At 51.8% G+C, this 24,829-nt stretch overlaps 2 protein-coding genes and 1 long non-coding RNA gene across 9 annotated transcripts; 1 reads left to right on the top strand and 2 right to left on the bottom strand.

The window, feature by feature from the left end:
* Window positions 1-3,810: 3,810 nt before the first annotated feature.
* On the bottom strand, window positions 3,811-9,238 carry Vps28 (VPS28 subunit of ESCRT-I). Of its 2 annotated transcripts, none has more exons than XM_004656426.2 (10): window positions 9,159-9,238; window positions 8,197-8,265; window positions 6,374-6,402; window positions 6,221-6,258; window positions 5,860-5,949; window positions 5,076-5,181; window positions 4,849-4,950; window positions 4,333-4,386; window positions 4,151-4,242; window positions 3,811-4,067 (listed from the first exon to the last, which is right to left on the bottom strand). In XM_004656426.2, the coding sequence occupies exons 2-10, from the start codon at window positions 8,231-8,233 to the stop codon at window positions 3,950-3,952; spliced, it is 666 nt and encodes a 221-aa protein (XP_004656483.1). In that variant the 5' UTR covers window positions 8,234-8,265; window positions 9,159-9,238; the 3' UTR covers window positions 3,811-3,949. The 2 variants fall into 2 exon arrangements, with proteins under 2 accessions (XP_004656483.1, XP_044999786.1); XM_045143851.1 differs by lacking the exon at window positions 9,159-9,238 and adding an exon at window positions 8,990-9,147.
* LOC123458743 lies at window positions 8,043-10,318 on the top strand. The gene is made up of 3 exons (XR_006635769.1): window positions 8,043-8,668; window positions 8,972-9,293; window positions 9,441-10,318. It is a non-coding gene; the product is annotated as an uncharacterized LOC123458743 (long non-coding RNA).
* Window positions 9,454-23,425, bottom strand: Tonsl (tonsoku like, DNA repair protein). 6 transcript variants are annotated; one of them, XM_045143847.1, is made up of 25 exons: window positions 23,359-23,424; window positions 23,181-23,276; window positions 22,966-23,108; window positions 22,337-22,520; window positions 21,900-22,029; window positions 21,309-21,595; window positions 20,431-20,579; window positions 20,196-20,348; window positions 19,806-19,931; window positions 19,263-19,452; window positions 17,900-17,979; window positions 17,720-17,809; window positions 17,209-17,281; window positions 16,946-17,109; window positions 16,745-16,865; window positions 15,878-16,614; window positions 15,703-15,779; window positions 15,201-15,351; window positions 15,044-15,122; window positions 14,300-14,658; window positions 13,934-14,105; window positions 13,244-13,419; window positions 12,884-12,957; window positions 12,256-12,389; window positions 9,454-9,689 (listed from the first exon to the last, which is right to left on the bottom strand). In XM_045143847.1, exons 1-25 carry the CDS (start codon window positions 23,381-23,383, stop codon window positions 9,502-9,504), a joined length of 4,158 nt encoding a protein of 1,385 aa, XP_044999782.1. In that variant the 5' UTR covers window positions 23,384-23,424; the 3' UTR covers window positions 9,454-9,501. The 6 variants fall into 6 exon arrangements, 5 of the variants coding, with proteins under 5 accessions (XP_044999782.1, XP_044999780.1, XP_044999781.1 ...); XM_045143845.1 differs by having other exon boundaries at window positions 17,900-17,982; window positions 23,359-23,423; XM_045143846.1 differs by having other exon boundaries at window positions 17,900-17,982; window positions 20,431-20,576; window positions 23,359-23,423.
* Between the last annotated feature and the right edge of the window lie 1,404 nt (window positions 23,426-24,829).

Raw genomic sequence — 24,829 nt, 5'->3', positions numbered from 1 at the left:
AGAGTTCAAGCACCTTTCTGGAATTCCCAAGACCCCACTACACTAGTATCCTTTTTCATAGTTAAAGAGCCATCGGCATGAGCTTCACCAGCTCCTTGAAGCTTGTGCTGCTTACTCAGGTCTGGGGCTGCTGCTTTCCCTTGGAGGGCCAGTTGTCTGGCTGCTACACCCTTACTTGATCCCTAAGTTCTTCCTACATCATTTCATTAGCCAGCAAATTCAAATGTGCTGCCAATGCTCCTGTCATAAAAACGAAACAGCCGGGCATCGTGGTGTACACCTTTAATCCTGGCACTTGGGAGCCAAAGGTAGGAGGATCACCATGAGTTCGAGGCCACCCAAGACTACATAGTGAATTACAGGTCAGCCTGGGCTACAGTGAGACTCTACCTGGAAAAGAGAGAAACAAACAAACAAACATAGACCCATGTCTATAGCATAATTTGCAGTAGAGTAGGTAGATAACTCAAGTATCCACAGACGGGCAAGAAGACAGACAAAATGTGACATGTATATGTTAGATTATTATTACTCAGGCTTGAAAAGAAACACGTGTCCCTTTAATTTCAGCACTTGGGAGGCAGAGGTAGAATTGTGAGTTTGAGGCCAGTCTGCTGTAGTGTGAGATGCTAACTGGGAACAAATCAAATAAAAAAGGGGACATATGCTACAACATGGATGAGCCTGTAGGACATTATACTGTGACAGAAGGACAAATACCAGGGTTCTTTTTATTTATTTATTTTACTTATTTATTTTTGATCGAGGTAGGGTTTCACTCTAGCCCAGGCTGTCTTGGAACTCACTCTGTAGTCCCAGGATGACTTTGAACTCCCCATTGCTGGGATTAAAGGTGTGTGCCACCATATCCAGCCAGAGTTCCTCTTACACAAAATGCCCAAGACAGAGTGGAGTGGTGGGTGCCAGGACTGGGGGTGGGGGTGTTAATTGGTACAGAAGTTCAGCTTGGGAAGAAGGGAATATGTAAGGGTGACAGTAGGAATGGCCTCTAGCAGTGTGGATTTTTTGTTTTTGTTTTGCATTTTTCAAGATAGGCTCTCACTCTAGGCCAGGCTGACCTGGTACTCTAGTGCCAGGCTGGCCTCAAACTCATAGTGATCCTCCCATCTCTGCCTCTTGAGTGCTGAAAAGGCACGCACTACCACACCCAGCTTGGGTTTTTTTGTTTGTGTGTTCTCAAGGTAGGGTTTTACTCTAACCCAGTCGGACTTGGAATTCATTATGTAGTCTCAGGGTGGCCTCGAGCTCATGGAGATCCTCTACTTCTGCCTCCCAAATACTGGGATTAAAGGCATGCACCACCATGCCTGGCTTGGGTGTTGTTAATGCTACTGAACTGTGCTCAAAAGTGTTACAATGGCGGCTTCTACATTTTACTGTCTGTTCCCTGTGACTACTCCATACCTTAAATTCAGTGGCTGCAGGCCAGGTGTGGTGGTACATGCCCTTAGTCCCACTACTGGGAAGGCAGAAGTAGAAGGATTGAGTTCAAGGCCACCAAGAATACATAGTAAATTCCAGGTCATCCTAGGCTACAGCAAGACCCTGCCTCAAAAACAACAACAACAAAAACCCAAAAACAAAAAGGAAAAAAAGATAAAAAGAAGTAAAGTAACCAGGTATGGTGGCGCAAGCTCTTAATTGCAGCAGGGGCAGGAGGATTGCTGTGAGTTCAAGGCCACCCTGAGACTACTTAATAAATTCCAGGTCAGCTTGGGCTAGAGCAAGACCCTACCTTGAAAAGATTAAAAAAGATTAAAAAAAAAAAAAAAAGTGAAGTGGGGTCAGGAGATGCTCAGCGGTTAAAGGCTTGCTTGCAAAGTTTACAGGCTCTGGTTCAATTACTCAGTACCCATGTAAAGTCAAATGCACAAAGTGAGTCCTGCGTGGTGGCACACGCCTTTAATCCCAGCACTCAGGAGGCACAGTTAGGAGGATGACCATAATTGCAAGGACACTCTGAGAATACATAGTGAATTCCAGGTCAGCCTGGACAAAAGTGAAACTCTACCTACCTCAAAAAAAAAAAAAAAAAAAAAAAAAAAAGCAAACAACAAAATACACAAAGTGGTGCATACTTCTGAAGTTCTTTACAGCTCCAAAAAGTTCCACCATGGTGCTCATTCTCTCCCAAATTAAATAAATACATAGATAAAAAAAATTTTTTTAAAGCAAGAGCTGGGCGTGGTGGCTCATGCCTTTAATCCTAACACTCAGAAGGCAGAGGTAGGAGGATCACTGTGAGTTTAAGGCAACCCTGAGGCTACATGGTGAATTCCTGGTCAGCCTGGGCCAGAGTGAGACCCTACCTCAAAAAAACAACAATTAAAAAAGCAAGAAGTGGTAGCTGGAGAGATGGCTTAGCTGTTAAGGTGCATGCCTGCAAAGCCTAAGGACCCAGGTTTGATTTTCCAGGTCCCACATAAGCCAGATGCACAGGGTGGCGCATGTTTCAATGGCTAGAGGCCCATTTTCCCCCCTTCTCTCTGTAATAAATAAATAAAAGTAAATCTTAAGGGCTAGAGGGATGGCTTAGCGATTAAGGTGTTTGCCTGTGAAGCCAAGGGACCCAGGTTCGATTCCCCAGGACCCACATTAGCCAGGTGCACAAGGGGATGCACACATCTGGAGTTCATTTGCAGTGGCTGGATGCCCTGGCATGCTCGTTCTCGCACTCTCTCCCCCTCTCTTTCTCTGCCAAAAAAAAAAAAAAAGTTGCTGGGTAGCCAGGTGTGGTGGTGTGTGCCTTTAATCTGGGGAGGCAGCGGTAAGAGGTTCACCATGAGTTGAAGGGCACCCTAAGACTACATACTGAATTCCAGGTCAGCCTGGGCTAGAGTGAAACCCTACCCTGAAAAAACAAAACAAAACAAAAAGGTAGTTTCTCTAGAATGCAACTCTTAGTCCTGTGGGTGGCCTGACTGAATGCCAGGACCATAGTCTCTAATTCAGTGTACAACAGCACAATCCCATATGGACTTTGTTCATCGAGTCCAATTGCCTACAGCTCTCAAGTGCTGACAGGGCAATGGGTATGGCAGGCAGGCAGGCAGCCACCTAGGTTTCCAGTTTCCAGCCATACTGACCCAGGTAGACAATCTACAGTTTCCTCATTCCAGGTGTTGAGAGTTCACCTTGCCCCCACTGCTTGCCCAGCTAGTGCCCACTGGGGAGGCTGCTGCCCCTGATGAAACTGATTGTGGGGCTAGGGAGATGAAACAGTTGGTAAAGATAGCTTACTATATAGGGTATTAGAATCCAAGTTCCAGTCCCCAGCACCCATGTAAAAACTGAGTCGATGTGGTGATGCACCTGTTACACCAGTAGGCAGAGGCAAGGGATCCCCTCAGGCAAGCTGGTTGGCTGAACTAATCATATCAATGAGTTCTGAATTCAAATAAAAGACTGTAGCAGTGTGGCGGAGGTAGGATCACTGTGAACTCAAAGCCAGCCTGACACCTGACACCACAAAGTGAATTTAAGGTCAGCCTGGGCTAGAGTGAAACCCTACCTTGAAAAACCAAAAAGGGGGGGGGGGGAAGAGAGAGAGAAACCTTGTCTCAATAGTGTAAAGAATGATGAAGGAAGACACCTTATATTATCTCTGGCATTCACATGCACCTGCACCCACACCCATGTGAACTTGCACACACACACACACCAAAAAGGAAGCTGTGTGTGGGATGTGCAACGTGGCCAGACCTACCTTGTGGGCTTGGGAGGCAGGGGCTACCCAGGCTCTCCTACAAAGTTAGGAAAGTGGACAGATAACACAGGGTAGACCCAGAGTAGTTGCCCTCAGCAGGAGTGTTAGACAGCATTTTTATTTGGACTGAGTTAATGACAACATAGACATCCAGGGCAGGCGCAGATACAGGGGAACAGGAAGTGTCCTGAGCCTTCAGTCGGTATCTCCCATGAGCTCCACTTAGGCATGCAGAAAGCGATTAAAGGCGTTGTAGGCTGACTCCAGGTCAAAGAGCATCTGGCGTACCTGGGAGTCATCCAGCTCATCAGAGGCTGACATGCCACTCAAGGTTTGCAGCCTGGGGACACAGCCACATGTTGATGTGAGGAACAGGACTGTGACGTCACTGTGAGCTTCCACCTGCCCAGGAAGGCCACTCACCATTGGCTGACTGTTTGGCGGCCTTCAAAGTCTGGAGGCAAGTGGCTCATGCGGTGCATGGTCTCCATCAACTCCCGTAGGTCTGGCTGAATCTGCAGACACAGGTGCATGCATGGTTGATATCCTGTCCACCCTGCTGTCCCCTTCCACACAGTCCCTGACTCCCTGCCCTACTCCTGTACCTCATCCATGGCGCGGATCTCCAGTCGCAGCTTGTCCATGACTGTGATGAAGAGCTGGAGGAAGCATGTGCATGAGCCTTGGAGACCTCATACAGCTCAGACTGTTCACAAAGGCCAAGCTGCCGGAAGCCTGCCCTCCCCTGCTTCCTCCTCCTAACACCCTTGTTGGAAGGGGATCAAGCTCCATCTTATCTGAAGGCCACTACACTCAGGACCTTCAGGGACCTACTCTGGGCTATGGGCATCTACAGTCCAAGCTGTAAGGCCTGTGTGGGAACCTGAAGTGTGCCCCCCCCCCCCCAGCCTCCCTAGGACAGGGTTCTGCTGGAGTGAATCTTGTGTATGTTCTTCTCACAGGTAGGCTAGCCTGACTGCCTCCCTAGATGCTTCTCACCCTTGCCAGCAGTCTAGGATGCTCTCATCTGTGGAAGCCCTAGGACTCCACACTCCTGGCTGACCTCGGGAAACAGTCCTTTTCCAGCCCCACTGGACCCTCCCAGGAGCTGTGAAGCGCACCGAGACCACATCCGCGATGCAGCGGTTGAGATTGCCCTTGTCGTCCTTAATGGTGATGGGCCGGTCCTCCTTGATCCTCTCCATGGCAAGTGGACAGTCCAGCTGAGGGGAGTGGACATGGGGGCTGGGCCTCACAGGGTGGCATGCCTCCAAGAGGCTAGGTCTCATTTCTACATCCAAAATACAACCACACCTTTCCCAAAGAGTAGAGGGCCTGGTTCACTCACACGGAACTTGCGGCAAAATTCATCAATGGAGCTGATCTCTGAGCCTTGAACCTGCCGGAAGGCAGCTTTATATTGAACCAGGAGCCGGGAGCAGGCTGCAGTATATCTAGAAAGAGGTAGCTGCTGCTTGAACCTGAACAGCCTGATGTGGCACATCCTGTTCTCCCTCAGCCAGTGATAGATAGAGCAGCTCTCTTGGGAAGCTAGGAAAGCCAAGGCTTCCCTCTGAGTCTGTGTATGAAGAGCTCTGGACAAATGCAGGGAGACATAACCAAACAATAACGACCAAAGGGGACCAGGTCCAGATTGTGCAGGCTGACTTGTACAGACAGCATAGGGTGAGGCAGATACCAACTCAGCTTGCCAAGGACCAAGGTGCCAGTCCTCCCATTACTGCTCTGGCAGCTCTTGGTCCAGTGGGACTGGCTTGTTGGATCATCTCCCTTCTGAACAAAGCAATAGTATTCATGCTGGGTGTGTGGACTCACCAGAAAACCCTTAGACTAGGCTTCTCCCAGGTACCAGTTCTCCTTGAGGCCCTTCCATCAATGCCTGCTGTCTGTGCCTGAAGGCAGAGCCAGAACCATGCCCATTTCCATGCCTGCCCACCAGATATTTCTCCACCTCAGCAGGACTGTCCTGGCTGCAAAGGCCCTGAGGCTGCAAGCACCTGGGAGCGACCCCCTAACTTGAGTCCCAGTCTTCAACTCCTGTTGGCACTGAGCCTCCACCCCCAGCCTCATGGAGGGCAGAAGCATGCTTCTGAGGCTGCAGGCTCACTTACTCATTGGGGGTGACGCAGTCTTTGATGTATGCTTTTTCTAGTGCCTGCATTGTCTTCACCACTGCAAACAGCTCTGCCATGTTGTCATACCTGAGACAAGTTGTCCATCAGACTATAGTCCCAAGGAAAGGAAGCCCAGGGAAGTGGGGTGCAGCTATGGCAGAATTTAGTCCACCTTTCACATCATCTCTGGGAGATGGTCCTCAGGAACTATCTCCCCAGTCTGACCCCATGACCTCCCCAATCACTGATGTGATATTTGGGGGGAAACTGCTGGGCCTGTTCTGAGGAGGTTAGTTATTAGTGTGTGTGGGAGGGTGGCATATTTATATACTAGAGCTAGTCTGGATGCTTGACTTACTTCTCCCGTTCCCGAGCATTCTTGTATAATTTCACCTCCTGTTGGAAAAGTAGGGAGCAAGGCAGCTGGCATCACTTTGTGGCTGCATGACACAATGAGGGCCACTTGATGTTTTTGTGGCCAGTGCTGGCCAGGTGGGCATTTGCCACTCACCTCATATAGCTCCGGCTTATTCCCTGGGGCTGTAATAGAGGAGAGTTGACAGGTAGGTACAAGATGACCCCAAGAAGGCTCTTGTCCCAATCTATTTCAGTTACCTTTCTGAGGACTTCCCCAGAGCTGTGTCCCAAAAAGCTCAGAGGGAGCTTCAAGAGGAGAGTTCCAGACTCATCTCCCATTAATTAGCAGGACAAGGATGGAGAGATGGTTTAGCGGTAAAGGTGCTTGCCTGAGTAGCCCAAGGACCCAGGTTCAATTATCCATCACCCATGTAAACCAAATGTACAAGGTAGCACATGTGTCTGGCCCTGGTGCACCCATTCTATCTGCTTCTTTGTCTCTCTCATAAATAAATAATAAAAATAAATAGGGGCTGGGGAAATGGCTTAGCAGTTAAGGCGTTTGCCTGTGAAACCTAAGGACCCTGGTTCAATTCCCCAGGATCCATGTATGCCAGATATACAAGGGGGCCCATATGCCTGGAGTTCATTTGCAGTGGCTGCAGATCCTGGTGCGCCCATTCTCTCTGCCTCTTCCTCTCTAATAAATACATGAATATATAAAAAAAAAAACCATTTAGGGCTGGAGAGATGGCTTAGCAGTTAAGCGCTTGCCTGTGAAGCCTAAGGACCCCGGTTTGAGGCTCTGTTCCCCAGGTCCCACGTTAGCCAGATGCACAAGGGGGTGCACGCGTCTGGAGTTCGTTTGCAGAGGCTGGAAGCCCTGGCATGCCCATTCTCTCTCTCTCCCTCTATCTGTCTTTCTCTCTGTGTCTGTCGCTCTCAAATAAATAAATTAATTAAAAAAAAATATTTAAAGTCAGGCATGGTGGTGCATGCCTTTAATCCCAGCACTTGGGAGGCTGAGGTAGGAGGATCACTCAGAGTTCGAGGTCACCCTGAGACTACATAGTGAATCCCAGGCCAGCCTAGGCTGGAGTAAGACCCTACCTCAAATAATAAAATAAAATAATAAATAAATAAATTTTTAAAAAGCTAGGCACAAATCTTTGAGTTTCCTTGCAGTGGCTAGAGGTCCCGGACAGCCCATTCTCTCTCCCTCTTTCTCTAATAAATAAATAACAAATAAGATATTTTTAAAAAAGCTAGGAAAGTCTGATAATATGTCACAGCCTAGAGGAACCTGAGACGTGATAACAAAGTATTAACTACATTATCTAATATACTTTGGGTAACTGTACCACACTAAAGAAAGATGCTCATAATAGGGAAACTGGGTACGGGGTGTGTGGGAATTTTCTGTACTACTTTCCAAACTTTCCTGTAAATACACAAGTATTCTTAAATCAAAAGTTTGTATGAGCCGGCATGGTGGCACACTCCGCTAATCCCAGCACTCAGGAGGCAGAGGTAGGAGGATTGCCATGAATTCGAGGGCACCCTGAGACTGCATAGTGAATTCCAGGTCAGCCTGGGCTAGAGTGAAACCCTACCTCGCAAAATAAACAACAAAAAAGTAGGACAGTTCCTCTAAGAGGCTACAGACTGAATGCCAGGTTTAACTCCACCCCCAAAAGAATGACCACTTTGTTTACGTCTTCTTAAGATGGTGCAAATAAAGTTTGTCCCATACTTCACAACCTAGGATTAATGACTAAATGCCCGGGACACCCGAGATCCTGGCCACAGTGAAGTTTATCATGTCTGTACCCAGTATTCCATCACAAACCGCTCTGGCCCCTGGCTACTCCAGAAAGCATATATGCACAGGGGACGGAGGGAACTCCCATCTGCTCAGCCTCTGTAGCAGGGAAAGCTTGTGCCCCTCCACCCCTGCCCAGTCCAGGCCACACTTACCTCCAATACCCGAAGTGGCTGGGATTCCGTGAAACATCCTTCAGGCTCTGGCAGCCACAGCACAGAGACCTGGGGAGCAGAGCCAGCACCAACTCAAGGGGACCTTACCTCAAGAGCCAAGCCCTTGTGAAGAGCTCCCTGCCCTCCAACATTCTGGGGGTTAGCTGGGAGAAGCTAGGCATGGAGGAGACTGAGGTCTCAAGGGGAGGGAGCCCTGACTAGCTTTGTGAAGTTGCTCTGAAGTAAGGGGAAGAGAGCAATTGCTGGAAGACCGGGAGCAGCATTTTGGACGTGGGTTTAGGGCACGCTGATACTTTCCAAAGGGAATAAACTTGAAAGAACCAACTGAGTGTGGGAAGTCACAGTTAAGAAGGCGGAGGCCATCTTTAACGCCGCGGGAGCTACGGGAGGAATAAAGGAAAACACCTCCGCAGCGCACGACTAGGAAACAGCTCAGAGGGTTCTGCCTAGAGTAAGTTGGTGCCGGTGGCTGCCAGTCTCAGCCCCGCTTGCTTTGGGATTTGAATTGGGGTGGTGTTAAAAATGACACCTTCGGGCTGTGGAGATGGCTTAGCGGTTAAGCGCTTGCCTGTGAAGCCTAAGGACCCCGGTCCGAGGTTCGATTCCCCAGGACCCACGTTAGCCAGACACACAAGGGGGTGTACATGTCTGGAGTTCGTTTGCAGTGGCTGGAAGCCCTGGTGCTCCCATTCTCTCTGTCTCTCTGTGTCGCTCTCTCAAATAAATAAATAAAAAATGACACCTTCGTTCTCAGCCCAGCGGCTCGAGCTACCTGGGGAAAGAGCGGCCCGCGGAGTCTTAGGCAAGAGGCAGTGCGTGCCCAGCCGCGGGTCGTGTCAGCACCGAGGGGAAGTCAGGCTGCGAACAAGTACGCGACCCCTACAGCACCCGAAGATGCTGACCGCCTGGCCAGGGCCGCTCAGTCCCCGCCCGCAGCGTACCTGGACACACTTGGGGTCCCAGAGATGGCGCCGGGGCGTGGCGCCCAAGACCGAGAGTTCGGCGCTCGCCCTTCCGCCTGCGTACGCAGGGAACGCCGATCGATAGCTCGGTACTCTGCCCCTGCCTGTGTGCTGGTAAGTCAGCTTGACAATTCGGCACTCGCTCTCCCTCCTGCGTTGGGAACTGCGATAGCAACTCGGCGCTGGTTTCCTCTCACCTGCGCTTGCGCAGCAAGGGCAGGCGCCCCCCCCCCCCGCTCTTAACCCTCCCCCACTTTCTAGATAACCACGCGAGGACAGTAGCAGCTGCTTTATTAAAGCTTCGGAGAGAATGGGGCTGAAGTCAGGGTCGTTGGAGGAAGAAGAGCTTGGAGCCTTGGTCCAGTGTGCACGCGTTGGGGCCTGGCACGCGTTGGCAGATGGCATCGCGGTCCTCGGTGTGCAGGCCTCTGCTGCACAGCTGCAGCCCCTGCAGCTGCAGGGTCATCTTGTCCCAAAGGCTAGGGCCCAGAGGCCCCTGGATGTTGCAGCCTGCAGGCAAGAATTCCCATTCTATATGCGGGTCTGCTCACCGTGTACTTCCCGGACTGAACATGAATGCTTGCACAGCTCTATATTGTGGGCTCAAAGAGGCCACTGAGCTGCTAGAGCTGACCCCTACTCGAGGTACAAGTATGTTCAGGCTCAGGGACCTGGCTGAGGGTACCGGTGCCAGCAATACCAGTGTGAGGGAGGAGGATTTCAGGATGCTGCACAACTTTTATAAGGACAGATCAAGTTGACCTCATTCCCTGACCTTAGCTGGGCAAACTAGCTGCAGGCCAGTGAGTTTAGTCAGGTACACCTCCCAGGGGAGCTGCCCTAGTGTGGCAGAACAAGCTACATAAAGGACTAGTAAGATACCAGGTGTGTTCAACCTGTCCCAGAAAGGCTATGAATGTGACCCAACACATTGATTACAGTATCATGTCACATTGTCAACAGGTTGGACACATCTGGTCGTCCCTGCCAGGAGGTAGGAAGAAGGCCCACTGGTGGAACTTACAGCCTTGATCCAAAATTCCCGGTTCTTTCCAATAAAGGCACATGTTTTTTTTGTTGTTGTTGTTTGTTTTATTTTTTCGAGGTAAGGTTTCACTCTAGCCCAGGCTGACCTGGAATTCACTATGGAGTCTCAGGGTGGCCTCGAACTCACAGATCCTCCTACCTCTGCCTCCCAAGTGCTGGGATTAAAGAAAGGTGTGCACCACCACGCCTGGCAAGGCACATGTTTTGTTTTTTTTTTTCCATTTGTATTTATTTTTTAAATTTTTATTTATTTATTTGGGAGCAATAGGTAGAGAGAGAGAGAGGGAGGGAGAGGGAGAGAATGGACACATCAGGGCCTCCAGCCACTGCAAAAGAACTTCAGACACATGCACCACCTTGTGCATCTGGCTTACGTGGGTAATGGGGAATTGAGTCTTGAACCAGCGTCCTTAGGCTTCAAAGGCAAGCACTTAACTGCTAAGCCATCTCTCCAGCCCCACCTTTTTTTTGAGGCAAGGTCTCAATCTAAATCAGGCTGACCTGGAATTCACTATGCACTCTCAGGTTGGCCTTGAACTCCTACCTCTGTGTTGGGAGCTGCAGCTGTTCTTTGACCTTGGGAACTAAGGAGGTTCTCTTATCTCTTAATACAAAGGAGATCTCATGATCCACAGCTGCTCTTTGACCTTGGGAGCTAGGTTGATCTCTAATCTCCTAATCTCTTGATCCTAAAGCATTGTTTAGTATACAGCCTAGGTGGAGAGGGCTCCTGATAGAGGGATTAACCTAGACCCTGGTGAAACTGACTTTAGGCATGTAAACATTGTCAAAAAAGTTGTCTTCTATATATAAGCTATGTCTGCCTGAATAAATCTCGAGGCCTTGACAAACACCTCGCATGGGCTCCTTCTTGTGTCTGTTTGCCTTCTCCCATTCAGGTTAACTTCCCCTCGGGTCCTCTTGTTCTACTCCCCGCTGGCCGGGGCAAATGGCGCCCAATGTGGGGCACCTCTGCCTACTGAGTACTGGGATTAAAGGCATGCGCTACCATGCCCAGCTTTTATTTTTATTTTTTTGAGAGAGAAAGAATGAGAATTGGCATGCTAAGGCCCCTAGCCACTGCAAACAAACTCCAGACACATGTGCCCCTTGTGCATCTGGCTTACGTGGGTCCTGGAAAATATAACCTGGGTCCTTTGGCTTTGTAGGCAAGTGCCTTAACTGCTAAGCCATCTCTCCAGCCCTTGTTTCAGATCTTCACTCGTGGTTTTTTTTTTTACGAGGTAGGGTCTCACTCTGGTCCAGGCTGACCTGGAATTCACTATGTCGTCTCAGGCTGGCCTCAAACTCACAGTGATCCTCCTCCAAGGCACATGTTTTTAATCCCCACACATAGGAGGCTGAGATAGGAGTATTGCTGTGAGTTCAAGGCCAGCCAGGCTGGATCTAGAGTGAGTTAGCCTAGACTACTACAGTGAAACCCTGCCTCAGGAAAAAAAAAAAAAAAAAAAAGCCAGATGTGGTGCATGCCTGTCAGTTTGAGGCAAGCCTGGGACTACATAAGTGAATTCCTGGTCAGCCTGGGCTAAAGGGAAGCCCTACTTCAAAAAATAACAGGGGCTGGAGAGAGCGGTTAAGGTGGCTGCCGGTAAAGACTAACTACCCGAGTTTGATTCCTAGTAACCATGTAAGCCAGATGCACAAGGTGGCACAGGCAACCGGAGTTCACTTGCAGTGGTTAGAGGTTCTGGCACATACATTCTCTCTCTAGCAAATAAATACGGAAATAAACTTAGAAAAAGAAAATTAAAACAGACACAATAAAGAAACCCCAAACAAAACAAAAACCCAAAGACACCTCTCAAAAGAGAAACATGCCTGAAAGGGTCCTGCCTGCCCTTACCTCCACTCCCGGATAGGGCTCTCACTATGTAGCCCAGGCAAAGTTTGAGGCAGTTTTGCCAGATGATGGCAGTGGCAGCCCTATAGCAGGAGGGACCTGGGCTTCAGACATGTCCCTGAAATGAAGTTGTGTCGTCGGGCAGGATCGTGAACTCCCAGCCCTTACCTGACAAGTCAAGGAAGCTGAGGCCTTGGCGCCGCTCCTGGAGGGCAGACAAAAGCTCCTCCAGACTGGTGCAGCTGACCTCAGGATTGGCGGAAAGGTCCAGGGAGATGAGTGAGGGGCAGCAAGGGAGACACCTGGGAGAATGTGGAAAGAGCCGGGTTGAGCTTCCAGGGGGGACTCTGCTCTGGACAAACCAGAAGCTCTGGGAGACATGAGCTAAGCCCTGCTCCAGTCTGGCACAGGAGGCTGTTATAGCTGGCAGCACTACTTTGAGGCCAGAATTGAAATAGTTAGCTCTGGGGATGCCTGACCAGCCTTGGGCACCTAACTCCTGACACTCCCCAGAAAGTCAGCTGAGGCTCCAAGGGCATGAGAGTAGTGGATCTTGTATGAGCTACTGCCCAAAGGGACACAAAGGGCATACTAGGGAAAAAAACAAAACAACAAAAAAAAAAAAACTCAAAAGCCACAGGAGTATGGTAAGAAACTTGAAGAGGATAGCTTGCCTGTCTGAGTTGGCTAGAGGAAGTGGAAGCCAGGAGGCAGCACCACTTGACCAGTTCCCCTGGTCCTGGGCCTTCGCCTCAGTCCCCATCACAGGACCAGGGCCAAGCGGTGGGGGTTTTACCTGCTCAGCTCTCTCACAGCTTTGTCACTCAGGTAGTTTGCCGACAGAGTCAGGTGGGTCAGAGCACAGCCTTCCTAGACACAAGTACAGGACTGAGGGCTGTGCCCAGTGGATACCTGTCCCCTCTGCTCATGAAATGCCTCTCTTCTGGGCTTAAGTTATGCTTGATACCTTGTAAATACCATAGGGGGCCTGGTGTACCCTTGGAACTTGCCTGGGGTGATGTCCCCTGGGCATTCTTCCCAATCCCCCAGCCCTTTCCTTAGAGTTCTTCACAGCACCTGCAACTTCAGCTGTGGGACCTTTGGTTTAGCCTGAGATTTAATGTTCTGTTTTGGCAGGCCCTCTCCTTCCTCCTACCTTGGTCAGGTATCTGACAATAGGTTCCATGAGGTTTAAGTCGCTTTTGTCAGCTGCCACAGAGCCAAGTTCTAGGTGTAGGAGGGTATGGGTGTGCAGGCTCTTCAGGACCCTGGCCAGGGCAGGTGCACCAAGGGCATTATAAGACAGAGACAGGGTTTTCAGGTGCTCAGCATCTACATGAAGTTAGAACCTTTGTCAGCCCATGAATCTTATCATCCCATTCTTTTCCCTATCCCAGACTTCTGAGCCCAGAATTCCTACCCCTTTAGAAAATTGTTCTCTCTGAATCTCATGTGGGGAAACTGATAGGTAAAGGTTCTTGTTTAGTCTCCTGAACCCAGCCCTCCCTATTTCACATTCCTGGCTACTGGGGCTTTGGGCTAGAGCATCTACCAGTGGAGGTCAGGGCAAGCACTGTGATCACAGCTGTTTAACACCAGTCCTCTCCTTGTTGGGCTTCTTACAACGGGGCTGTCTGTGTGTGTACTGGATGGGCTGATGGTGGAATGACCTTAGGCAATTAGAAAGCTCAAGCCATAGGTGTAGTGATTAAGTCTTGAGAATAACCCAGGCAGGGCTAGCACCCATACTAACCCAGAATAACCAGGCCTGACATTCTGGGGACCATCTTGTTCAAGATCCTAAGTTCCTCAACATCACTTAGGGAGACCTGCCTGGTAAGCTTACCTTGAAATACGCTCCCCAGAGCAGCCTGGTGGCTCAGGAAGAAACTGGGGCCAAACCCACAGGCTTGTAGGCGCAGGGTGCTGAGCAAGGGGCAGACCCGTAGAAGGGAAGCCAGGGCCTGGCAACAGCCATCCCCCAGTGGGTTCATGCTTAAGTCCAGCTCCTCCAGGTTCTATGAAAGACATGGGCTGAGCACTGAGATCCCAGATCTCCATGAGCCCACCTCCCCAGAAGGCTTGGTCTTTGCATGGCTCCACTCAAGAGATGAGCACTAGCCATCTCTTCCAGATACAGCAGATAATCAATGACAAGCTGAAAGAGAACCATGTTTTGCAGTTGCTGGCCCCTTGAACCCTGGATCTCTACCTGTAAGGCGACCCGGCCTAAGGGGCCTCCAGCAAGTTGGCGCAAACCTTCCTGGCCCAAGTGATTGGAGGAGAGGTCGAGGAGGACCAGGTTGGGCATGGTGCCCAGGGCAGCCAGCAGCTCAGGAGCACATCCATCACCCAGCCGGTTCCCCGCTAGGCGAAGCTCCCGGAGCACGGTGTGTAACTTGAGGGCCCGCAGCAAGGGTGTGAGCTGGGCATGGCAAAGGGCCAAGGAGCAGGCACTGAACGAAGGGCCTGAACTCTGGCACTCCATGACCTGCAGGATTTTCTGGTGCTCCCCTGGAGAAGGAGATGTAGAGTCACCAGAGCCAGATCCTGGATCTCTGCCCTCTGAACCTGCAGGCAAACCAGGCAGCCCAGGAGACAATGCTGAGTCCACTCCCACAAGCCTGGAATTCACTGCCATGAAGGGCGATGGCACAGTGTGGGTCTGGGTGGGCCTGACTTACCTCAGCTACACTCATCTCCCCATCCCTAAGATCAGCTTCCTTGTGGCCTCTAGCCTACACCAGACCACCTTGGGCCTGACACATGGCCAGGGTTGCTTTAGGAGCAACCCACCCCCAAAGCCCATGACCTTGGGGCTGTGCTCTACATGTCACTCACACAGGAAGGTAGAGGTGTGAGGCTGAGAGGAAGGGGTTCTCCCAGATCTTGGTATGTGCAGGGTGGATAGGGGCCACATGTCTTGTCCCCCACTCCAAAGGCAAAGCTTCCTCACCTTGCCCCAGGCTCTGGCAGGCCTTGCGATAGCGGTCAGTCAGTGGGGGTAGGTCCCAAGAGGTTACTTCAGCCAACACCTAGAGTGCAGCAGTGCTGAGCAGTGTTGGAACACACAGCAAGAAGGGTAGAGCCTGTGCCCATGTCCCTAAACCCACCTCATCATCACTTTGCAATACATCAGGGATGGGGTCTTGTGGGGCCAGCAGTGCTCCCTCCTTCCGCAGGGTGAGCCTTGGCATCAGCCCACAGGTTTGGTAGTAGCGCTGGGCAGCCTGCTCTGCCAGCCAGGCCACAGAGTGGGTATCACTGTTGTAGGGAGGAATGACATGATAAGCCCAGGAGATGTTCCAGGGTCCTACCACCTCTGATTAGGGTCAACAGCTCCCTCATTTGGTGCTTTCCTGTCCCCTTCCCTGGACAACTGGCCTCCTGTCTCTGCAGCCCAGCGCACCACCTGTTCCTCCCAGCATTTGTTCCAGAACCTGCCCAGGCCATTCTGAAGATTCCTGCCTGGGTTTGTGCAGGGCACCCTGGGGCTCAAGGGCTTAGAACATCAAATCAAAGAGAGCCTGTCACACATCCCATCCTGACATGCACATGATGTAGTTGCAGAGGGCAGAGAGAGCTGGGGCTGGGAGACAGCAGGCAATGCCTTACCTGTGTGGGACAGGGATGAGGAAAAGATTATCCTGAACTTGAACTCGAACACGAATAGGAGGGGCCTGAACCAGAACCTAACAGATAGGGAGAGGGGACGGTCAGGAAAGACAGAGGTTTCTACTACCACCTGCCTCCAACTGGACAGCCAGCACCACTTGACTTGTACACTCACCGAGGGCTGTGCTGCTGTAGGGTTTTCCCTGCTGGGCCCTAAGGCCCTCATCATGATGGTGTTCCCTGAAGGCTCTGCAGCCAAGCTGCCATCTCCTGTTTTGTCCACAGCACACCAACTCTCAAGATGACTCAGGCGGCTCTGCTTGGCACGAGACCGGGGCCTGACAGAGCACCTCTCTGAGTCTGACCCTGAGGTACTAGCCTTGCTGCTTCGGGTTAGAGGTGCATCTAGTTCTAGCCAGTCCCCAGCCAGGTATTCTTCCTCAGGAATGAGTGCTTCCTGGGTGACAGGGACTTCATCTGAGCTCCAAGGCAGGTTGGGCCCCAGGCGGCGGCTCTGGGCACTGCCCACACCTCGGATGGCTGCCTGGTAGGCAGCTCGGCCAGTGCTCATTATGGCTGTCTCCCTATTGCTGGCAGGGCCAGTTTTGCAGGCTTCGTCCTGCTGTGCCATGGCAGGGTGCCTGGGCCTCTTCTGAGATGGTTTGTGGGGCCCCCTGTTGTCTTCTTCTTCTGAGCTGCTGCTGTTGCTGGCTTGTCTGTGCCTACTCTTTCGAGGTCTGGCCACAGCTGGCATGGCATTCTGTGGAGAGACCTTGACAGGGGCCAGAGAGCCTTCTGGAGGTCCAGGGGTATGTAAGGAGGGTTCTGGGCAGGAGCTCGAGGAAGGAGAGATCTCAGGGTCAAACAGATGGTTACTTGGGATGGTCTGGGGGGCAGGGGAGCCATGGGGGGCTGAAAAAGAGAATACTGGTTGTGAGACAGGGTCACACCTCCTTTCTAGTCTCTATGCTAAACTGTCCTCTTGAAGCCAAGGTTAGGCATGAGGAGCAATATCCTCAGGAACACAGGAGGACCTGCTTACCTGGGCCTGAGGAGGCCCTGAGCCTCTTCTCCATGGCTGCTGCTTTCTGTCTTGTCTCAAAGTCCAGATCCCTGAAGTATAGCTTGACCCACTGCTGCAGTGTCTCCAGTGGGCTGTGGCCCTGTGTGGCACCCAGTTGAGCAGGACAAGAATAGACCTCTACATCTCACCCCTGCCCTCTCTGCCAGTGCCCAGGCTCACCTTTTTGGTACGAAGGGTTGTGGATGCCCCTCGCTCAATGAGTAGTTCAGCTACCTCAAAGTGGCCACAGTTGAGGGCATCATGCAAGGGGGTGATACCATCACAGCCCTGGCCACCTGGATCATCTACTATGGCCCCATGGTTCAGAAGAAAGCGGACAATCTCTGGAAACCAGAGGAAATGAGCTTAGCTCTCTGCACCATGCTCAGATGTCTCTTGACCCCTCTCCATCTCCACTGTATGTATGGCCTGGCCTAGCTTACCCAGATGGCCATAGTTGCAGGCTTCATGAAGAGGTGTCCAGCCACAGTAGTCTCGAGGGTTCAGAGGATGCCCCTGTGACCAAGGGCAGTATAGAATATAGCCTGGCTACAGGGACACTTGTAGTTTGAGGAAAGCTGGGGGCCTGTCTCAGAGCCCAGAATGGGCCCCACAAGTCTACTGCTTGACCGGGTAGGGCCCTTTCCTCTCCCTACCTAGGCCTTGCCAATGAATGTGACCTGCCCCTTCCTGCTGGCCAACAGCCATAGTTACTTCAGCATGTGTTCTATCCTGTGCCCAGATACAAACAAAATAGTGCCTCACTTGGGGTTGAAGGGAAAGTGTGAACTCTTGGCCTCTTGGCCATCTGCATACTGACCAAACCAGCTGATTCAGTCACAGCATGAATACCATACACACACTTAGCATCTCATCTATCTAAAAGTCAAGTAATAAAGGAGATGCTGCCTGGTTCACCAGGGTTCCACGATTTGTCCAGGAATGGTGATCCACCTGTCTCACGAGGTCTTGGACACGGCGCAGGCGGCCTTCAATACAGGCTCGATGCAGCAGGGTCTCTCCCATGTCATTACGTCGGTTCCACTGTAGATATAGATGCCCCGGCTCGGGGCAGAGGTGTGAGGGGCAGGAAATACTCCCGGCACAGGGAGGGACAAAGTACCTTGTCCTCACCTTGTTGACTTTCCGCCGGCCAAGGCAGCCCCGAAGTTCCTCATCTTCCTCCAGCTGCCGAGGCAAGCTGTCAGCACCATCTTCTGAAAGAGTGAGCCCAGTGACCCTAAGTCCAGGAGAGGCCAATGGTAGAAGCGCCCGCCCTGGGCTCTAGGGAAGAGCAGGCATGTGAGACTTTGGAGTGTATACTCCTCAGCAAGTGGAGCAAAGCTGGCCTCAGCCTCTCCAACCCCACCAACAGCTCACTTCCACACACTGTCACCTGTGCACAGGTATGCACCTTTGCCTCACTGGCCTGCTGTCTGTACTAGCATAGCCTCTCACCTTGTACCCGGACCCTGCTCTGAGGGTGACCCTTCACCACAGACTTCTGCCTTCTCTTCGAGGAAGCTGAAGTACCCGCTCGGTCCAGTGCCCTGATATCTGCCTGGCAGCCCTTCCCCACTCCTGACTCTTGCTGGATCTTCACCAGGCCCTCTGCACCTCCTGGCTTCTGGTGCACATGTGTGGGAGTGTTTCAAGGTAGGGTCTCACTCTGGCCCAGGCTGAGTGGAATTCACTATGGAGTCTCAGGATGGCCTCAAGCTCAAGGTGATCCTCATCCTGAGTTCTGGGATTAAAGGCATGTGCCACCATACCCTGCTCCCTCTGGCTCTTTCTACACCCAGTTCACTGTCCTCTCTTGCTGTGGCCACCTGCTATATGACATTCCCTGAAGTTAGTCCTTGGTCCTCTCTTCCCTCACCAATATCCAGCCTGTTTTCCTAGACCACTGAGGTTCTAGAAGTCCCACAAGTTCAAACACGAAGCCAAGGCTTTTCCAGTAATATAGGCCCACAAAAACCTGACAGCTGGTTGCTCCTCTCCACCACTACTTAGCTGGAAACCAACTAGTTCCAGCTTCCTTACTTCCCTCCCACGCCTGTAGCCTAGATGGCCTCAATCACAATACTGCTCCAGCAGACCCCTCAACACGCTGGTCTTGAATTCCAAGTATAGGCTGAGCTCTGGCATGGGACAGCAAGACCATCTATGACACACCACCCCTTTTCTCCTGGACAAGGGACATTTATCTCTAACAGGACCATCTCATCAAACTTTGGACCTAAACAGCCTTCCCTGGCAGATGCCCATTCAGCTTCTGAGCACTGGCTCTCATGCTCCTTGCAGGCTGACAGCCTCCTCTATTCACGTCCTCAGAAGTACTGGTTACTTTGCTTGCCTGCAGCTATTTCCCCACCTTGAGTTCTGAGCTGTCTCCATGACGATACACCTCTGGAACACAGCAACCTAGCCAAAGCACTGCTCAGAGCAGAACCAGGGGGAAATGCCAACAGAAGACAAGGCAGCATTTGGCCCTCACCGCTCTCTGAAAGCTCCAGCTCACTGGTCTCCAGGGCCTCACTGGCTTCTGCTTCCTCCTCCTCCTCATCTTCCTCTTCCTCCTCATTCTCTTTTACCATACTCAGTTCCTGCAGCCTGGTTTCAGTGTCTGGGGCATCTTGGGGCTGAAGTTTCAATTGCACAGTGTGGAGGTGCTGTAAGATCTGCCTCTAAGGAGCAGAAGGGGGATCCAGTTCAGGGTCAGAAGGGACAAACAGGGTCACAAGGGACAGGGTATAATAGGGATATGGAATAAGAGGGACAGGCAGGCTACAAGAAAGTTGTACTTGACCTGGGCCTGGTGGTGCAGGCCTGCAATCCAAGGTACTCTGGAAACTGAGGCAGGAGAACTCTTAAATTCAAGGCTAGCTTTGGTAGTTTAGTCAAACACTATCTCAAAATAAAAGGACTGGGGATATAGCTCATGTGTGAAATACCAGGTTTGAAATCCAGGACTTGGTGGGGGCAGCAGGATAGAGCTAGGATTATAAAGGATCAGTACAGATGGGAAGGGAGCTTGTACCTGTAGCTGGAGCCGCTGAGCCTGTTGAGCACAGCTAAGAGCCTTCTGAAAGCATGGTGCCAGCAGCTCATATGCATCACCAGCCTCTTCATGGGATACTGCAATGTTGAACCAGGTCTTAGCTTCCTGAAGTACAGAAGGACAAGGCTGGTTGGTGGTGGCCTACAGTACCTGGTGACAGCCATAGGCTGGTTTTACTCAGTCACAAGAAACAGGAAGTTCTGCCTTGGCACTGTGTTCTGTCTCCAAACAGAAAGAGGTTAACAGTCCTCTGAAGGAACAGCCTATCCAGTGGAGGCATCCATACATGCCCACCACTGGAAAATGGTGGGCCCAAGGCACCGCAATAAAGTCACATATGTACTTGCAAAGGAGACCAGGGAATGTCACCTCTAGAGCATTGCCCTTGCGCAGCCTCAGTTCTTCTTCATAGTGGTGCACAGCCTGGCGATGATCCTTCATGTCTCCCAGTGTGGTGGCCAGGGACACGTGGATGACAGCCAACTCAAGGTCTGGTCTGTTCAGCAGCTCAGCAAAGTGCAGCTGGGGAACCAACACAGAGAGGTCCAGGCCCACTTGGCACTTTGCTGGCCCTTCCCTACAGCATCATGGTAAGGGCACTCACCTGTTTCTGGTATGCCTCTGCTGCCTTGGGAAAGTCACCTGCCTTAGAGAAAAGGTCCCCCAACTGTTCACAGATGACCATGGCACGCTGAGGGTCACTGCCTTCAGCTTCCTCGAGCTGCTGCTGCAGCTGGACTACTGCCAGCACTGCTAAAACAATCTTATGTGAGGAAGCAGCAAAGCATGTGGTCCCAACCCCAATCCATCAGCCATGGCCACATAAATGGAGAGCCCGAGAGCAAAGGGAAGCGAGCTCTCTCCATGCATTTTTGTGCCCAGAGAATCGGCCACTTAGGACCCCGAAGGTTAGAAAAATGGGCATGCTTGGCCTTCAGAAAGGGTTGACTATTGTCACTATCAGTGTCTGGGCCACAGGCAAGACACCTTTGCTCCCATTATGCTAAGCTGGGAAATGACTTTTGTCTCCAGCTTGTCAACCAAGATGCTACTTTGTGACAAAGACCTGGTGAGTGTTGTTGTTGGGTTTTTTGTTTGTTTGTTTTTGTTTTTGTTTTTCAAGGTAGGGTCTTATTCTGATCCAGGCTGACCTGGAATTCACTATGTAGTTAGTCTCAGGGTGGCCTAGAACTCTCAGCGATCCTCCAACCTCTGCCTCCTGAGTGCTGGGATTAAAGGCGTACGCCACCATGCCCGGCACCTGGTGAGTCGACTGCCCACCTTCTAATGCCTTAGACACACTGTGTAACAGGCTTGGATAAAAGCAAGGATCTTCTCCCAACAGGAAACTTCTCCTCTTTCTGTTAGAGGACTATAGTAAAGCTCCACCTCCCAAGGACATGAGCCTTGACCTTTTATGCTGGGAGAGCAGAACCCGCCTGCTAGCTTAGAGCTCAACTTCAGGTCCCCGTGCAGCCTCACCATATTTGAGGTTCTGACAGACAGCTGTTCTCTGCACAGGTTTCTGGGAACCCAACCTATAAGCCTTCTTCAGAGCTCGTTTGGCAGCCAGAAAGTCCCCCAGGTCTTGGAGCACCTGGGAGAGTACCATGCAGCATTCACTCTCCATGAACCTCATTTTCATGGCCCGGGCACACTCCCGGGCCCCCTCTAGACAGCGCATGGCCTGAGAATGCTGTCCTCCACGCCAGTGGATGGCACCCAGGTTGTAGCGAGCCCGGAACAGGTCCTCATATAGGTGGTTCTGCCTGAAGAAGGTGGAATAACAGGAGTTAAGAGTGCTCAGTGTCCTCCCTGCTTTGGGACAGTGGAGAGATGACACCAAGGCACTTAAGATGCCACTGACATTCAGCCAGTTACAGCTGCTGACACCACAAGGACACCAGTCCTAGCATGCTGTGGTCTCAGACCAAAGCTTGCTCCTCCCTACCTGCAGTACAGAAGTGAGGAGCCTCTCGGCTCGTGGAAAATCAACAACCCAGTCAGACTGAACTCTTAAAGAGGAACCTGAGCGGCTACCGATTCTCTTTAGGGGCAGGGACGGACACTTACTCTGCAAGAAAGATACTCTTTTTGAAGTAGTCATGGCACAGGGCTGTCTGCTGCAGGCTTTCAAAGGTGAGGCCCAGGTTGAGGTAGAGCCGGGTCCTCATCTCACTCAACTCTCGCTGCGTCAGCATCCCTGGAAGACATCCTCCAGACATTCAGCTGGCTCCTCCACCTACTCTGCCTCTCACTGAGGGTGCCAGGGGTTTGACAAAGACAAGTATAAAGGCCACAAAGAGCAGGTGCCTGCCATGTTTGAGGTGGTAGGTCCTTGGCCAGGTGTGGTGGTACATGCCTTTAATCCCAGCACTCAGGAGGCAGAGGTAGGAGGACTGCTGTGAGTTTGAGGCCACCCTGAGATTCATAGTGAGGTGATGGGTCCTGCAGCCCTTCAAATGAAACCCAGAAAGGCAGGAGGGAGAGCTTAGGGGAAGGGTACCCACCCTCCAGCTTCTCATCCACAATAGCCAAGCTCTTCTCAAAGGCAGACTGTGCCTGCAGCAAGGCCTCCTTTGACTGGCAATGATCATAGATGTCCAGGTGGGTGCGGCCAATGGTGGCCCAAGCTCTCTGCAGTTCAGTGTGGTTTGACAGGGAACCAGCCAGCTCCAGGTAGCAGTGTTGGTGCTGGTGTAGAAAAGGGAAGCCTTCTTTGAGGTTGATCCCACTGTCAAGCAAACCCACAAATCCTGACCCCAAATAAAGCTACTCTTTTCCAGAAGTTTCTGCTACCCCAAAGCCCCACAGAGCTGGCCCACACAGGTCACATTTGTTCCAAGCCAAGGGCTGTTTATAGTGACAGCTTGCGCTGAAGCTTCCTAGTGCTATCACAGGAAACCTCTGGGAACTGCCTGGGTGTTGTTCCTAACCTCAGTGGGTGGTGATTCCTGTTCTTCCCAGAGCTAGAATCACAGTTCTTTGGTAGTTTCAACTGTCAGAACCAATCTGTGCCCCACCCTACTCAAGCACCTCTCGAGGATGTGCCTGCCAGCCCTGCCCGTTGTCGCCTGAGACTCAACTTAAGTCTGGGATTCCTCCCCGGCAAGGAGGCCCTTGAAGTGCAAGCCCGCACCTTCAGGGCAGCCGAGTAGTCCTCCATCTCCGCCAGCCGCTCTCCGATCTTGCGGTGGGCCACGGCGCAGCCCAGGGTGTCCTTGGCACTCTCCAGAAGCTGTAGCTCCTGCTGGTGCTCCTCCAGGGCCTCCAGGAAGCGGCCTGCGAGAACGACAAGCTGCCATCACCGGGCCAGGAAGGCAGGGAGCCCGCCCGCTCGACGTCCCCACTCACCGTGGACGGCCAGTAGCTCCCCCAGCTGGTGGCAGCAGGCTGCCTCCTCGCGCAGCTGCCCGCTCCTCTGAGCTCGGGCCTTGGCCTTGTGTAACTCTGCCGGGAGGAGGGAGAACCGGGGCTAAGCAAAAGCCTGCTCCACGCCCTGCGTTCCCGCCACGCGCCCCGAGAGACTCACGGCGAAGCTCGTGCTCCAGGGTCATGGTGCCGCCGCCGCAGCCGCCGCCGCCGCCGCCGCGATCCGGACTTCCCGCGCAGCGCGGCGGCCCCGCCCACTCGCCGCGCCGCCGCCACGCGCACGGCGGCCTCCGCCCCGTGGGGCTGGCGCGCGCGCAGAGCACTGTGGGAACTGTAGTCCGCGGGAGAGCCGAGCCCCGGGCTGGGGCCTTACAGACAGCCAGGAGGGGCTGCGGCCCAGAGAGAGGGCCGCCGTTGAAATGGCAGTTCTCCCCCACAGCAGCTTTGGGGGTGGGGTTCTCAGGACTCTATCCCTCGTACAGCCGCTCGCTGGGGCACTGGCCCGGCTGTCCTGGGGAACTGCTGCCCTTTCATTACAGGTGCACTGTAACGCTACCTCCACTTCCTCTGGAAATGAAAACGCCAACTACATACACTTGTAACTTATTTTTGATTTTTTCGAGGTAGGATTCTCACTCTAGCCCAGGCTGCCCTGGAATTCACTATGTAGTCTCAGGGTGGCCTCGAACTCACGGTGATCCTCCTACCTCTGCCTCTCAAGTGCTGGGATTAAAGGCGTGTGCCACCACTCCCGGCTACACTTGTAATTTATAAAACGTAATGCTCTGATATAAAAGGAAATAAAAGTGATCTGTACTAAAATACACGATCAATTAGGAATGAGGTCTGAATTGCAGCGTCAGAGGACACAATCACATTTACGAACTATCCTTCCAGAGCTGAGGAAGGAGGGGAGGAAATGTTTTCCAAAATGAGAAGAAAAACTACTACTTCCTTGTGGGTGTCAGTATTCCTGGAAGATACAGTGAAGGCACCTGAAAACTGCTAGGCTACTTTGTGTTGAGGCAATTGAATTAGTGCATAGGTTCAGGAATTGGAACCCACACAGACTTTCACCTGTAGGCAAATCAGGTCTGAAACTCTTATTTGGGGCACTCTGCCCATCATTACCTTAAGGTCCAAATGCCTGACAAGATTTGACATGGCTCCAGGGCAAGCCCAGCACTGGGCACCTACCTGGCTATGTCATGAAGGCCCTAGAAGAAACTTGGGTGCAGAATCACATACAGCCCTAAAAGTGGGAGATGTCCAAATTTCCCTTTTTCTTTCCTTCCCCTTCCCTATCTTTTTAAATCTTTTTTTGTTTGTTTTTTATTTTTATTTGAGAGTGACAGAGAGAGAAAGAGGCAGAGAGAAAGAGAGAGAAATGGGTGTGCCAGGATCTCCAGCCACTGCAAAAGAACTCCAGCTGCTGCCGGGCGTGGTGGCGCACGCCTTTAATCCCAGCACTCGGGAGGCAGAGGTAGGATTGCCATGAGTTCAAGGCAACCCTGAGATGACAGTTAATTCCAGGTCAGCCTGGACCAGAGTGAAACCCTACCTAGAAAAACCAAAAAAAAAAAAAAAAAAAAGTACTCCAGCTGCATCCGCCCCCTTGTGCATCTGGCTTA

The sequence above is a fragment of the Jaculus jaculus genome, chromosome 2 (assembly GCF_020740685.1).
Source record: "Jaculus jaculus isolate mJacJac1 chromosome 2, mJacJac1.mat.Y.cur, whole genome shotgun sequence".
NCBI classification, from domain to species: Eukaryota; Metazoa; Chordata; class Mammalia; order Rodentia; family Dipodidae; genus Jaculus; species Jaculus jaculus.
Note: the sequence above shows the minus strand (reverse complement) of the source record. Positions and strands in the feature narration are given on the sequence as shown.